This window comes from Rana temporaria, chromosome 6 (assembly GCF_905171775.1).
Source record: "Rana temporaria chromosome 6, aRanTem1.1, whole genome shotgun sequence".
In the NCBI taxonomy this organism is placed as follows: domain Eukaryota; kingdom Metazoa; phylum Chordata; class Amphibia; order Anura; family Ranidae; genus Rana; species Rana temporaria.
The window spans coordinates 116309379-116325518 of NC_053494.1; the positions used below are offsets into that span (position 1 = coordinate 116309379).

At 42.1% G+C, this 16140-nt stretch overlaps 1 protein-coding gene across 2 annotated transcripts in view; it reads right to left on the minus strand.

The window, feature by feature from the left end:
• KIAA2012 (KIAA2012 ortholog) overlaps positions 1–16140 on the minus strand; it is a 239891-nt gene that overhangs the window by 14303 nt on the left and 209448 nt on the right. For both annotated transcript variants that reach the window (XM_040357236.1, XM_040357234.1), the window contains exons 20-24: positions 15453–15620; positions 11026–11122; positions 7285–7441; positions 4861–4999; positions 1955–2304 (exon numbers count right to left, since the gene is read on the minus strand). In XM_040357236.1, coding sequence (XP_040213170.1) covers positions 1955–2304; positions 4861–4999; positions 7285–7441; positions 11026–11122; positions 15453–15620 — 911 coding nt within the window. The remainder of the gene's footprint in view (positions 1–1954; positions 2305–4860; positions 5000–7284; positions 7442–11025; positions 11123–15452; positions 15621–16140) is intronic.

The window sequence follows — 16140 nt, forward strand, 5'->3', positions numbered from 1 at the left end:
ATCAAGTCTGCCTCCCCTGTGAGCTCATAATTTCCCAAGTATGGGCATTACTAGATTTGGGGTTATTTACAGAGCTATTGGCCGAGGAATCTCCAAGCCAACAAATGAATGGGGCTGGGGATCGTATTTATCGGCGTATAACACACACTTTTTTTCCCCTGAAAATAGGGGGGAAATTGCAGGTGCGTGTTATACGCTAATAGTGTACCTTGGAAGGTAAGGAGGGGGATGAACACAGCCGTAATTCACTAGCCATCATCTACTGTTCGGCTCTCACGTCACACACACAGTCCTGCCTCTGCCACTGGCATTGGACCAGTGTTCTGTCTATCACAGGAGCTGGTCCAATGCTGATGGCGGAGGCGGGACTGTGTGTGTGTGACTGCCGAGTGAGAGCCGAACAGCTGGAATTCACGAGCCTTCATCTCCTGTTCGGCTCTCATGTCACACACACAGCCCCGCTCCCAGCCACTGGCATTGGACCAGTGTTCTGTTTATCACAGGAGCTGGTCCAATGCGGATGGCGGAGGCGGGACTGTGTGTGTCTGTGTGACTGCCGAGTAAAAGCCGAGTGAGAGAGCCGAACAGGAGATGACGGCTCTGTGATTTCATGCACTGTCCAGGCTGCATTAATGGTGAGGTTGCATTCAGGCTAAAAATGGACATTGATAAGGCTGTATTATGAGATGGGCATTGATAAGGCTGCATAATGAGATGGGCATTGATAAGGCTACATGATGAGATGGGCAGTGATAAGGCTGCATGATGGGATGGGCATTGATCATGCCACATTTATCAGGCTGCATTGGTGAGATGTACTGCAGATGGGCAATGATCAGGCTGCAGATGCGCACTAAACAGGCTGCATTGATGAACACTGCCCCTTATTTTAATTCAAAGTTGTTTAGTTAAAGTTTTTTTCCTGAAATTTCCCTCTAAAAATGTAGGTGCGTGTTATACGCCAGTGCGTGTTATACGCCGATATATACGGTAAGCTCTTTGCATGAAGTTATCACTTTCATGACAGCTCCCCAGCACAGACTTGCCTTACTCTGAGCCCTGGCATAAGTCCATACCCAAGCTGGTCCTAATTTCCGCCAGATTCCTAATTTGTGAACTGGCTGTGATTACTTAAGAATATGTGGCAGCCATAGCAACAGCTTTTTAAAGTGGCTGTAGCAGGGGCGGACTGACAACTCATGGGGCCCCCGGGCAATGGGAGATTATGGGGCTCCCGGACAATGAGAGATTATGGGGCCCCCAGGCAATGGGAGATTATGGGGCCCCCCGGCAATGGGAGATTATGGGGCCCCCAGGCAATAGGAGTTTATAGGGCCAGCCAGGCAATAGGAGATTATGGGCCCCCCAGGCAATAGGAGATTATGAGGTCACACATTATACACACATACAGTATACATACATAGTATACACACACAGTATACACACACAATACACATACACACATTGTAAAGGTACTGGAGAGGCGGAGCAGCTATAATCTTGGGATTTTTTTTTTAAAACACAGATTTTTACATACTGTCCCTGGTTTTACTGAGGCTGGCAACCCTGATGGGGCCCCCTAGTGGCATGGGGCCCTCGGGCAGTGCCCGAATGGTCAGTCTGGTCCTGGGCTGTAGTATGTAGTATGTTAACAAAACTGGGGAAAATGTTTGCCTAAATAAGGCGAAGCTAGTTTAGTCTCTTTGGTAAAATGCACAAAAATGCATTCAAAATGCAAATTGACCAAATTGAACAAATGCACACATAGGTATAAATGGGGAAAGAACCTAAATACTGGACTATGATGTTTTGGAAAAGTTCTACAACCCCATTTTTTTCACAGCATGGTCTAATGGGACTTCTTGTGAGCCTATAAGAGCTGGTACATCACAATTAATTATATTACAATTAATGTACAATAGTTTTTCTATAAGGGTGTATGTCTGGCTCTTACCTCTGATGACTCACTGTCAGCGTACTCTTCTTCATTGGTGGGATTTGTCACGGGAAGGGTAGTAAGTGTAGTTTCAGGAGCCGTCTGTTCTGCATCCTGGTTGGAATTGTTATGTGTGGCCCCTGTATCTGAGTCAGGAGGCATGTCTTCGGGTTCTGTTGGAGATGGGCTCCTCATCACGTGTTCAGTTACTACATAAGAGTCTTCACTTTCCTTTTCAGAATCAATCTCTTCCTCCTCTGGCATCTCATGAGGTATTTCCTGAGTCTCTTGGATAGTTTGCTGTCTTGTGCCTGAAGACTTCTTTGGATAGGAGATTTCGCTTTCTGCCTTCTTCTCTTTGGGCAGGCCTGTAAAGTGCCCCCCACAAAAATACAAACTGTTACTGGGAAAAGGGGTAACGAGACAAACTATTATATAATGGCAGCTATACAATCAGCTAGTATGTAATCATATTTACATGACATACACAACTTGTTTCTGTCTGCACAGTGTTATATGTGGATAATTATACATGGTAACCCCCTGATATTCAGTCTGTATTTTTGCATTTCCCAGGTATATTTCTTCTGCAAGATGTATAAACAAATAACTTGGGCAATGTAAGAGCCGGTTCACACTTCCGCGGCACGACTTCGGAGGCGACTCTGCAAGTCGTCCTGAAGACGACTTCAGAGGCGACCTGCAAAATGACTTCTGTATAGAAGTCAATGCAGGTCGCCCCGAGCCGCCCCCGAAGTCGCGCAAGAACCTTTTTCTAAGTCGGAGCGACTTGCGTCGCTCCTCCTAGAACGGTTCCATTGCATTGAATGGGACGCAACTCGTCAGGCGGCTGAGCCGCCTGACGAGTCGCCCCAGTGTGAACCGGCTCTTACAGTCTCGTTCAAAATATTATAATATATACAAACACACACACATGTTGCACCCAGAATTCAAAGTGTATTATTATTATTATGTTTTTAATAAGCACTGCAGAAGCTGTTTGATTTTAGACTCCCTGGGCCAGATTCAGATAGATTAGCGGATCTTTAGATCCGCGTAATCTATCTGATTTACGATCCGCCGGTCCAATTTTGCAAGGCAAGTGCATGATTCACCAAGCACTTACCTCGAAAATTGCACCGTCGGATCGTAACTCCCCCGGCGGAATTCAAATTCCGCGGCTAGGGGGAGTGTACAATTTAAATCGGGCGCGTTCCCGAAATTTGCCAGTGCGCATGCTCCAAATGACGTCGCTAGGACGTCAATGTTTTTGGCAGCTACGTAAATTCCGGCCATCCGTATTCCCGATCGACTTACGCAAACTACGTAAAGATTTGAATCTCGGCGTGTGAACGACGGCCATACTTAACATTAGCTACCCCTCATAGAGCAGGGGTAACTATCCGCCGGAAAAAGCCGAACGCAAACGACGTAAAAAAAAAGCGACGGACGGTCTTGAATCGGCGGTTCTCCTCATTTGCATATCCGACGCGTAAAAAACTGCGACGACACCTAGCGGCCGGCGGTAGATTGCAGCCTAAGATCCGACTGGTGTAAGGCACTTACACCAGTCGGATCTAAGGGAGATCTATGCGGAACTGATTCTTATGAATCAGTCGCATAGATCCGACCGTCGGATCTCAGAGATACGACGGCGGATCAGGAGATCCGCCGTCGTATCCCCTTGATGAATCTGCCCCCCCGTCTCTGTCCTGGAAAACATAACGCTGCATATGAAGAAAAACAATATTAATATTTTATATTTAACAAACTAGCTTTAAAATGTATTTATTTTTAGTCCTCATTATAATAAAGAAATATATAAAAACTAATAATGTCATTGCATGAGAAAAACATTAAACCTCCTAAAAAGTGTAAATCCAAGACAAACCATAATAACGATCAAAACCTCACCCGAATGATTGCCTTTCCTTTCACAAATTCTAAATGTCAAACTAATGCACAATTTGCACAAGCGTACAACGCTATGGGGGTGATATATAAAAAGACTGAGGAGGGGCTGTTGTGCTGCTGGACTGAAAAAGTAGAAAAGACATACAAACTATGGGCCAGATTCAGGTAGAATCGCGGCGGCGTAACGTATCGTAGATACGTTACACCGCCGCAATTTTTCATCGCAAGTGCCTGATTCACCAAGCACTTGCGTGAAAAATAACGCCGGCGGCCTCCGACGTAAGCACGCGTAATTTAAAGGGGCGTGTGCCATTTAAATTAGGCGCACTCCGTGAACTGACGTCATTTTTTCGATCGGCCATGTGCGTAGCATACTTCCGCATTCCCGGACGTCTTACGAAGACGACGTGAAATTTTAAAATTCGACGCGGGAACGACGGCCATACTTTATACAGCACATACTTGTGCTGTGTAAAGTTAAGGCACCAAAAACGACGACTAACTTTGCGACAGGAAACTAGACTAGCGGCGACGTAGTGAACGCGAAAATCCGTCGTGGATCGCCGTAACTCCTAATTTGCATACCCGACGCTGGTTTACGACGCAAACTCCCCCCAGCGGCGGCCACGGTACTGCATCCTAAGATCCGACAGTGTAAAACAATTACACCTGTCGGGTCTAAGGGCTATCTATGCGTAACTGGTTCTATGAATCAGTCGCATAGATACTCTGAGAGATACGACGGCGTATCAGGAGATACTCCGTCGTATCTCCGCTGTGAATCTGGCCCAAAGCTCCAAGCTGCCCTAGGTCTTTTTTTTTACCTTAGTCCTGGTTAATCAAACATGACACATCCTCATGATGCAAAGTGTTTGAGAACTGTCTGTTGAAGTAATTAGCTCTTCTGTCCATAGTTCTAGTGTTTTATATATGGTGAACAGTGAAAGCAAAGGGAGGAAGCCTTTATGTCTAATTGCAGATTGTAACTCCATTACATTAAAATAACTTACCTACTACAAATGCAGCCTTGCCTTCTGTGGCAGATCCCTGATTTGACTTCTTGGTTGCTTTGGCTTGACTTTTCTCAGTTTTGTGAGCCTTCTCTGGTTTGCTTTTTTTCTTGCCCTTCCCCTTAACTGTCTCTTTATTCTATGAAGTAACAACGGCAACCATGTGAAAGTAAAAAATATTACAGAAATACAGATGTTTTGATGTGTAAGTCTACTCTGTGTATAATGACTATTGTATTAGTCACGTGATACAAGTACCACAAATAGGCACGCTCCAATTCAGGCAAAGGAATAGAAATATTAAATATTTTTTCAAAATCACTTAAAGCAAACCTAAGCTTCGCCCATTCATTCTTCCTGATAGAAAGTGAAGGCACATCTCTCTAATATGGCCTCACATAAGTCTTGACAGAGGCCCTAACCCTTCCCCGATCTCTCCAAAACTAAAATATTTGTTTTGGCTGGAGATGGACTTAAATCAATGAGTTATAATCATGTGGGATCACAAGGCATATGTGTTACATTATTCACCTTTCTGTGGCAGTTATCATTTCTACCAAGATTTACCTTACAGGAGAAAAAATGCCTGGGTCCTGTTGTGTTGTTGAACACATGACTCATGTAACATGAGAATAGAAATATGGAAGCCCTCATTGCTTCAACCCAATGGGGTGGATTTACTAAAGACAACTAGACTGTGCACTTTGCAAGTGTAGTTGCACTCATTTTACCCAGAGCTTAGTAAATGTGGTAAAGCCCTGCTGATTTTCATCATCCAATTATGTGCAAGCAAAAATTCATTTTTTTTTAATTTCCCTTGAACCATAGTAAGGTATTCTTTACAAAGTGAAGCTTTACCCATTTACTAAGGAAAATTAGTTCATATGCACTTGCAATGTTCGCAGTCTATTGGCCTTTAGTAAATCCACCCCACTATGGAGGAAGGTAGCCGTAGTAATGCCCCCTTAGGGGACAGTGCATTGATCACTGCGTTTATAACATGTCCTGGCTGGGCATCATTAAACTCAAAAGACTTGCAAAAAAGGAATACAGTAAAACCTTGGTTTGCGAGCATAATTTGTTCCAGAAACATGCTTGTAATCCAAAGCACTTTGATATCAAAGCATTTTTTTTACAGGGTATAAAAGAGAAGAGAGGCACCTCTAAGTGTAGCAATAAGTTGCTAAATGTTGTACCTTCATTAAATGTAACCATATTGCTACACTTAGAGGCTCCTCTCTTCTTTTTTTTACTCAGTTGTGACACGACGCTACTCTTATATCAAGACATCGCTTGTATATCAAGGCAAAATGTATTAAAACAATGGGCCAGATCCTCAAAAGGGATACGCCGGCGTAACTGCTGTTACGCCGTCGTATCCCTGTTTCTATCTTTGGAACTGATCCACAGAATCAGTTTCCCATAGTTAGGCAGAAGATCCGACATGTGTAAGGGACTTACACTGCCGGATCTTAGGATGCAGTACCGCATCCGCCGCTGGGGGCATTTTGTGTCGAAATGCCGCCTCGGGTATGCAAATTAGGAGTTACGGAGATCCACGAAGCTTTTACGCTTCGTTTTTTCTCCGTAAGTTTTAGTTTGCAAATGCAAAATTAGGGCTGCTTTTACAAAGTGTAAACTGTTTACACCTTGTAAAAACAGACCCTTCTGTCCAGCGACGCAATTTTTTTTTTGTTTTGAATTTTTTTTTTTTTGACGCAATTTATTGACCCGTCGCAATCCACAAAGCTTGGCGTAACGTAATTTCGCGCTATGCACGTCGGGAAAATGACGTCACGAGCATGCGCAGTACGGCCGGCGCGGGAGCGCGCCTAATTTAAATGGGAATCGCCATGAAAAGAGGAACGCCTTGCGCCGGCGGTATTTAAGTTACACAGCCCAAAATTTCTAGGTAAGTGCTTTGTGGATCGGGCACTTAGGTAGAAATTTTAAGGCAGTGTAACTTAAATGGGAAAAATTAAGTTACGCCGGATCTTTGTGGATTACCCCCATTGTTCTTGTCTTGCAAAACGCTCTCAAACCAAGGTTTTACTGTACTGCAAAAGACAGCTGAGGACTAATGGTGGGTATTGAAACCTAAGCTACTTTTTTATTTTGAAATTTGCATTTGGGCTTTAAACTGTAGTTTCCAAAAGCCTTTATCCTGATCCTGGCTTTAGAACCTAGTGAAGCACTTTTCAGACTTTTAAGGCTCTATACTTGTTTAAGGTCAGTGACTTACTATGTGGTAAAACCTGGATAAGAATGACAGCCCTGGGTTTTGTACCTTTAAAATCAAATCAGCTATGGCACATCCCATATTTCTGTCCCCATATATTCAGTTTAAAACCATGGTATTTGTGCTATAATGAAACTTTCATGGCAATACTTTTTAGATTTGCACAAAACTGAAAAGATACTTACTGCAGTGTTAGTAATCTCCTGGACTGGCACCATTTCCTCCTCTTCACTCATCTGCGGCTTCCCTGGTGGACTTTTCTGTTGTGTGGCTTCTGCCTGTTGATCAAGGCCAGGCAGCGTCTCCTTGTTCTCATTTGTTTCTCTTTCTACATCTTTGTTGCTGAAAATAAATTGGTTACGTTATGCCGCGTACACACGGTCGTTTTTTGTGATGAAAAAAAAACAAAATGTTTGAAAACGTCATTTAAAATGACCGTGTGTGGGGAAAACGTCGTTTTATGTCTTCTGAAAAACGACCAAAAAAAAATTCGAACATGCTTCAATTTTTTGTGTCGTTTTTCAAAACGTAGTTTTTTGTGTCATTTAAAATGAAAGTGTGTGGGCAAAACAACGTTTTTAAACCCGCGCATGCTCAGAAGCAAGTTATGAAGCAAGCTTGAATGGAACAGAGTGCCGTCGTACGTGCTGAACGTAACCACGCTTTTCTAGAGCATTTTGAAAAAACGATGGTGTGTATGCTACGTCGTTTTTAAAAATGAAGTTTCAAAAACTTTGTTTTCTTTCATCACATAAAACATTGTTTTTTTCTATCACAAAAAACGACCGTCTGTACGCGGCATAAGAATCCCATCCATGAAAATCACATTTTACAGGTAATCTACTCACCAACACCAACGGTCTGATTTTGCAGTTATTTTTGCCACTAGACTACTGATATGAGTGCTAGGTAGACATCTTATTTGTGATTGTAGTAAGCCTACAACTGTTTCTGCTAACCCAGCACCAGTGGATCAATAACAGTATGCACAGATAGGGGGCCTTTGGGCCTGCTTAGGCATATTCAGATATTCTCTCCATCACTAATACCAACTGTTTGGTTAAGTCTAATTATCCTACATATTGTGGAGGGCACTGGGGCTACAGGGAGGGGTTTAGAAGGATTGGGGCATTAGGTATAGGCACAAGCATGGTATGCATGTTAACTGCAGGAGGAGTAACAGGAGTTTGTATATATTAAGTCTGGGATATGGGATTAAAGATCATAGGAACTGCCTAGGACTAGGACGGAGTTGTGTGTCCGGCTATGCTACTGCATGCACTACTGTAACACCAATAAATGAGTCACAAGGGCAAATGCATTATTTGCTCACATGACCAGTCTTAGTTTTATGGGTAGGTCCCTTTGCGGTAGCCGCATGTGAACTAGTCACAAATCTGAATAGTGGTACAGAGCCCACACAGGATTAGTGGACAGCATCATGAATGTACAGTAGAATAACGGGCACACACCATCCTTTAGCCAAAGTACAGTGGTTGTATTACTAACAGACATTATTACTATAGACTAACAGTACCCCTTCTCGCAAGTTCATCTATGTCCTACAGAGGACTACTTTTAAAAATAAGCTGCACCATGGTTTTATGGCAGACGGTCATACCCAATATATATTGAAAAAGCTAGGAATGACTATGAGTGCTTAACCACCTCAATACCGGGCACTTACACCCCCTTCCTGCCCAAGCCAATTTTTAGCTTTCTGCGCTGTCGCTGTTTGAATGACAATTGCGTGGTCATGCTACATTGTACCCAAACAGAATTTTTATCTATTTGTTCCCACAAATAGAGCTTTCTTTTAGTGGTATTTGATCACCTCTGCCTTTTTTATTTTTTGCTAAACAAATAAAAAAAAGACAGAAAATTGAATAATAAAAAAAAAAAGTTTTTCTTTTGCTTCTGTTATAAAATTTTGTAAATAAGTATGTTTTCTCCTTCACTGATGGGCACTGATGAGGTGGCACTGACGATGGGCACTGATAGGTGGCACTGATGGGCACTGGTAGGTGGCACTGATGGGCACTGGTAGGTGGCACTGATATGCAGCACTGATGGGCATTGATAGGCAGGACTGATGGGCACTCATGGGTGGCACTGGTGAGCACTGATATGTAACACTGATGGGCACTGAGGGGTACTTATGGGTGGCACAGATAGGCGGCACTGCTGGGCACTGATAAGCACTGATACATGGCACTGATAGATGGGACTGATGGGCATCACTGATTGCACTGGCAGGCATTGCTGATGTGCACTGATTGGCAGCGGCCTGGGCACTTATTGGCATATCCCTGGTGGTCTAGGGTGGCATACCTGGTGGTCTTGGCAGCATCCTGGTGGTACTGGGCTGATAAACAATCAGCACAAACCCCCATGTCAGGAGAGCAGCCAATTGCCTCTGTTCTACTCGCTTCTGTCAGACACGAGTGAGGAAAAGCCGATCAACGGCTCTTCCTGTTTACATCGTGATCAGCCATGATTGGACACGGCTGATGATGTGGTAAAGAGCCTCTGTCAGTTCTTTACCGAGATTGGTGTAGTGGTGTGTCAGACTGACACGTCGCACCACCGTTAAAGCAGAGTTCCAGCCAGTAAAAAAAATCATTTAAAGTCAGCAGCTACAAATACTATAGCTGCTGACTTTTAATATTATTATTATTAATATTATTATTATTATTATACAGGATTTATATAGCGCCAACAGTTTACGCAGCACTTTACAATATAAAAGGGAGACAATACAGTTACAATACAATAAAATACAAGAGGATTAAGAGGGCCCTGCTCAGAAGAGCTTACAATCTAAGGACACTTACCTGCCCAGGTATCCCGCAATGTCCTCACCACTAGCCGATTCGTCATCTCTACTAAGGGAAACAGGAAGTGGAGCCTTGCGGTTCCACAGCCTGTTTATACTGCACATGCGCGAATCTCCCTGCGCTTCTGAATGCTCCTGATGTCTTCTGGGACCTGTGTGTCTCCCAAAAGGCAGCAGGGGGGGGCGTAAACTTTGTAGATCGCTGTGATCATTGTGCAGTGATTTTACAGTGAATTGAGGATGGGTACCTTAGTTTGACAGGTATCCACTCCCCAAAAAAGTGCAGGGGGGGGGGAGTTTGCAAACAAACGGAGCGTCCTTTTTTGTGTGGAGCTCCACTTTAAAGCTGAACACCAGGAGTTATTTGTATTGCATACTTGCATTGGTCCAGCTTGGCAGTATGCATTACTCATACTGTAAGTGATTGAACGCTGGGGAAGGTGCAAATCACTGTAGTTGTTGGTGCTACTACAGCAATAACCCTCAACCTTCCAAGTACTCCCTTCTAAGGTCTTTGTAAGCAACTGCACCACCCCTTCTCTCCATCTCATCCATTCAGAGTATTCACTGAAAAAAAGGGGGGTTATTTACTAAAGGCAAATCCACTTTCCACTGCAATTGCAGTCGCTTTAGATCTGAGGGGGACATGCAAGGAAAATAAAAAACAGAATTTTAGCTTGCACATGATTGGATGATATAATCAACAGAGCTTCCCCTCAATTTAGATCTTACCCTCTAATCTACGGCGACTGCACTTCCAAGTGCACTTGTAGTGCAAAGTGGATTTGCCTTTAGTAAATCAACCCCAATGTGTCTTATGAATGGTGTCGGTGCCAAGTGACTGACCCCTGTGGTCAGTGTGCAGTGGGGCAGCTGCTGACCCAGAAGATCACGGCTATCACTGTAGTAGCGCAGATTACTACAGCTATTTCCAGCTTCTCCAGAAGAGGTATGTGTAATGCAAGCTTACATTCTTCCAAACTGGACCAATGTAGGAATGAAACACAAATATTTCCTGGACTTCAGTTTTAAAGGAATCACATTGAGATTCTAATAACATGCATGACAAGCATTGATAACTGCTGCTCACATTTCAGGGATTTTCTTGCTTTTCCTACTTTCCTTTGGAGTATTTTTCTTGGAAATATCGGAATCCTTTTCTATTGTGTTTGTTTGTTTTCCTGTACCTACAATACAAAATACAATTTTCAGTTTAAAGAACAAGAGATATATTTATCTAGAGGCCAGCTGTTCAAATATGAATCACATACCATTTCTCTTGCAATCTCATCTAACAGTGCCAATGCATAGAAGCTGTGAATCGGTGATAGTGACTGCGCTGTCAAACAAAAAGTGATAAAGGGCTCTCCAACAAAGTGAAGTGACCGCTGGGGGCGGTGAACCTCTATACAATGATATAGGTGTGCAAGGTGTATCATTGATTCACATTTTCCTATTTTCTGGCGAGGACAGACTACCAGGTGGCTGTAGCAGTGCCCCCTAGTTTTTTTTAGCACCGATAGCGCAAGAGCCTTTCCATTTCAATGCATAGAAGCTGTTATGAATTTTTTTATTGCTCCTTATGTTACAGCTCTCTAGCAATCTCTGCTAGAATGGCTAGCAAGAGGAATGGTACATGTCACTTTAAATGAACCTATGAACTATCATAAGAGGCAGCTCAATCTGTCCTTATATTTGCCCATGCAATCCAATGAACATCAGAACCCACGTTTGGTAAGAACTCTATTGCTTTACACAGAGTTTCCCAAGAGAGCAGAGTGCTGACCTCATCAGCGTGTTTCCTCTCCTTCACTGTCCAACTACAAACTTGTAGTACAGTGGTGACCAAACTGTACTTCCTAACTGCAGTAGACAAAAATGAGGTCACTGACTTGACTATGCTGTCTGCAAGACAAGTTTGGATCACAAAACCAGTGTTAAGTTTGTTAATAAAAATATTTTTATCGACTAAATTAACACTATTTTAGTTGACTAACATGAGACTAAAACTAAAACAGTTCAGATGACTAATACTAAAATTGTATTTTAGTCAAAAGACTATGACTAAGACTAAATTTAAATTTAACCCTCCTGGCGGTATTACCAAGTGTGACTTAGGGTTAAATTTCAGTACCATTAGCGGTAACCCCAACCAACACTGGGGATTGCATTTCAGAATCCTGGTCCAGGTAACTTACTTTGTCACCAGGATCTTGTGATGTCCACCTGATGTGTCCCCCGCCGGATCCTCTGCCCGATGCTCTGTGTTCCGGGTTCCGTTCCCTGTGAGCGTCATGACGCAATGGGAGCGGAGCCCGGCAGCAAATTAAAAAAGTACAAAATACATAACACATACAGTACACTGTAATCTTACAGATTACAGATTTCACCTCCCTTTTGTCCCTAGTGCAGGGGTGCCCAACCAGTGGCCCGCGGAGCCCTCTGATGTGGCCCGCGACCTCCTGCTCTGGGATGGAATAGAATACTGTTATTAAAGGTACGTTTATTAATAAAATCACAGTGTATATATTGTACAGTATGTGTTCTGTAGTGGTTACTGGGCTGCTTACAAACTGATCCGCAGGTGCAGAGCAGTGCATCTGTGGGTTACCTTCACTGAGCTATAGACTTCTATTACCTACGAGTTTGGTGAGCTTTCTGAAAGTGCACCACATCTACAGTATATAATAGAAGTCTATGGCAAAGTGCAGCTAACCTGAAGAAAATCCACAGGTGAACTGTGCTGCACCCGCGGTGCGGGTAAACAACAGTCCGTTTCCAAATGCCTACCTCCAATCCGATCCACTAAAAAAAAAAAAAATAGAGTGGGCTCTATAGAGTAGAGTGGGCTGCCATCCACTTGCTTTGCTCATTGTGGCCCACGACCGGTTACCAAGTCGCTTAAGTGGCCCTTGCTCTTCAAAAGGTTGGGCACCCCTGCCCTAGTGCTTTGTCCAGTGCCCTGCATGCAGTTTTATATTATATATACACTGTTCTTTCTGCTTGGAAACTTGAGATGGTCCATAGCAACCAAAATGTGTCTCTTTATGTCATAAGTTGTTTTAGGCCAGCTAGAAAACAGCGATAGTATATTAGAACACTTGCAGAATTGAGCGATAGTGATTTGTGGGAAAATTCTTATATATATATTTTTTTATATTATTATTTTTTATTAATATTTATAGTTATTTATTGTATTATCATTTATAATTTTGTGTTTCAAATTTTATCATACCCGGGATGTCTACTAGATTCTTGTTTGGACAAATTTAAGTGTGTTATTACTAAGAATTACAAGCCTAAAGTATAAAACGCCAAATTTCTATGCAAAAAAATGTACCGCTTTGAGATTCAAAAATCTGACATAATCATGCCACCAGGGTGGCTACAGTCTAGATTAACGCTGCACTACTACCCAAGAATAAGTAGGGGGCATCTACTAAACCACTGGAAAAAAAAAGAAAAAGAAAAGGGCTTTTCTTTTTTTTTTCTTAATATTTAATGTTGGTAATATATTTAGGTAATATATACAGCCAATGAAGTTTACCATTTATTTTTTATTTTTTATATTTTAAACTTCTATTTATCAAAAAGTTGAATTTTTGTTTGTTCATGAAACATGGTTTCATTTTTAGAGCCCTCTGGCTTTCACACTGGGATTGAAGTAGACATTTTGTTTCACGCGCTTTGCAGACGCTATTTTTGGCGCTTAAGCACCTGAAAAATGCCTTCAGTGTAAAAGGTGGTATCTAAGACATTATATATCACGGCTAAATCTGTGTCTGTAGTGCATGTTCAAACCTTAATACTATAATAAATAATAACGTTATTCGATTTTTACTTTATAATGAGTTTGGAATTTCTAGAGAAATGCTTAAATAATGCATTACAATTTAACTTAACCCATTACATCTTATGCACACGATCGGCATTTCCGATGAAAAAAGTTAGACGGAATTTTTTCATCGGATATACCGACCGTGTATATGCCCCATCGGACTTTTTCAGTCGGAAATTCCAACGGACTTAGAAAGAGTCTGTATGGAACTCAGATAAAGAAAAAAACACACATGCTCAGAATCAAGTCGACGCATGCTCGGAAGCATTGAACTTCATTCTTCATCGGCTTGTCGTAGTGTTGTACCACGTTTTTGACAGTCAGAATTTGGTGTTTTCAAGACAGCTTGAGCAAAATTCCGTTGGAAAAACCTGTCAGAGTTTATTCCGACGGAAACTCAGATCGTGTGTACAGGGCATTTGTCAACTGAAATGTACTGGAGATTTTAGTCAACTAAAATACGACTAAAACTAAAACAATTCAAATGGCTAAAATACAACTAAAACTAAAATGGCATTTAAGTCAAAAGACTATGGGGCAGGTCCACAAAGAAAGTACGCCGGCGTATCTATTGATACGCCGGCGTAATTTCAAAATTCCCATGTCGTATCTTTGTTTTGAATCCTCAAAACAAGATACAACGGCATCTGGGTTAGATCCGACAGGCATACGTCTTCGTACGCCTTCGGATCTTAGATGCAATTTTTCGGCGTCCGCTAGGTGGCGTTCCCGTCGTAATCCGCGTCGAGTATGCAAATGAGCTATTTACGACGATCCACGAACGTATGAGCGGCCATCGCAATTTGTTACATTGTTTCCGTTCGGCTTTTTCCGGCGTATAGTTAAAGCTGCTATCTGGTGGCGTACTCAATGTTAAGTATGGCCGTCGTTCCCGCGTATAATTTTGAAAATTCTACATCGTTTGCGTAAGTCGTCCGTTAATGGGGCTGGACGCCATTTACGTTCACGTTGAAAACACTGACGTCCTTGTGACGTCATTTGGAGCAATTCACCCTGGGAGTTTTGACGGACGGGGCATGCGCAGTTCGTTCGGCGCGGGAACGCGCTTCATTTAAATGAAACACGCCCCCTACCCGCCGCATTTGAATTACGCGCCCTTACGCCGCAAGAGTTACACTACGCCGCCGTAACTTACAGCGCAAATTCATTGTGGATTCAAACTAAGCCTAGGTAAGTTACAGCGGCGTAGCGTATCTGACATACGCTGCGCCGGTGCAGATCTATGTGGATCTGCCCCTATGACTAAATTGAAATTTAACACTGCACAAAACTTGCTGAACACATTTATAAATCCTTTTGGCAGCTAAAATCATGAATATATATATATATATAAACTCTGTATTTAGTGATTTGCCAGGATATCAGTTTGAAGTCTAAGAAGAAGTTGTTCAGCTTTAATTATTCGTCATACAACATTTTCCTTTCTCAGTGTCCCCATTCTGTTAACTCTGTCTGTGAAGATCAGTGAAAGCAAAGACCATAAGTATGTTGCAAATATGTCATTCTTCACAGTAAGAAACAACAGAAATGGAAAGCACTGAAACATGGAGCCACATTGGCTGAAACCATAAAAAGTATGAACATGCATACATGAATACAATACTTCAATGTTAATTTAAAAATATATTTTATATAAATATTAGAACAAGTCTTCAAACCTTTAATGTTTGGATCTTGCTTGATGCTGTGTTCATCTTGAACAGTAGGGGGTGCTGGAGCCTCAGCATTGTGAATATTCTCTTCTTGTTTTTCCAATGTACTCTTTCCAGTTGACGGTCTTTCATTGGTTGCCTTTACTTTTTCCAGAGTAAGTGCGGCACTTGTATCTAAGGAAATGCATATAATTTTTACCAACTTTTGTGTATAATACAGATCATCACCCAGGAGAAGGACATTTAGACGAGTCCATGCACAGTTCCAAATGCTAACAGCCTTATAAAATCCAGACACAATGATAAATGCAACCCATTGTGTCTTTTCTTGAAATTCAATGCTTTCTGTTTTCCAAAATAAGAAATTATACTTAGTTTAGATGGAAATAGATATTTATAAGGCACTGCAAATGTTGGATTTCCAGTGTGATTTAAGCATGACTCCAATCAAAACCTTTTTCTTTAACAAAGGGCTTATTGCATGAAATATATGGTAGAGGTACAAATGTATAGGAATAGATACAAATTGCAGATCTGAATATACATTTAAACAATTGTGGTATAAATGGCTTTGTAGGAGGGGCAAAGAGTGAGAAACAATTGTTACATTTAGCCTCTAAGCAGTGTCAATGATAACCTAAAATAGTGTGAGTATGGTTGAGGTCTAGGAAATGTAGATAGCAACAATTTTTTA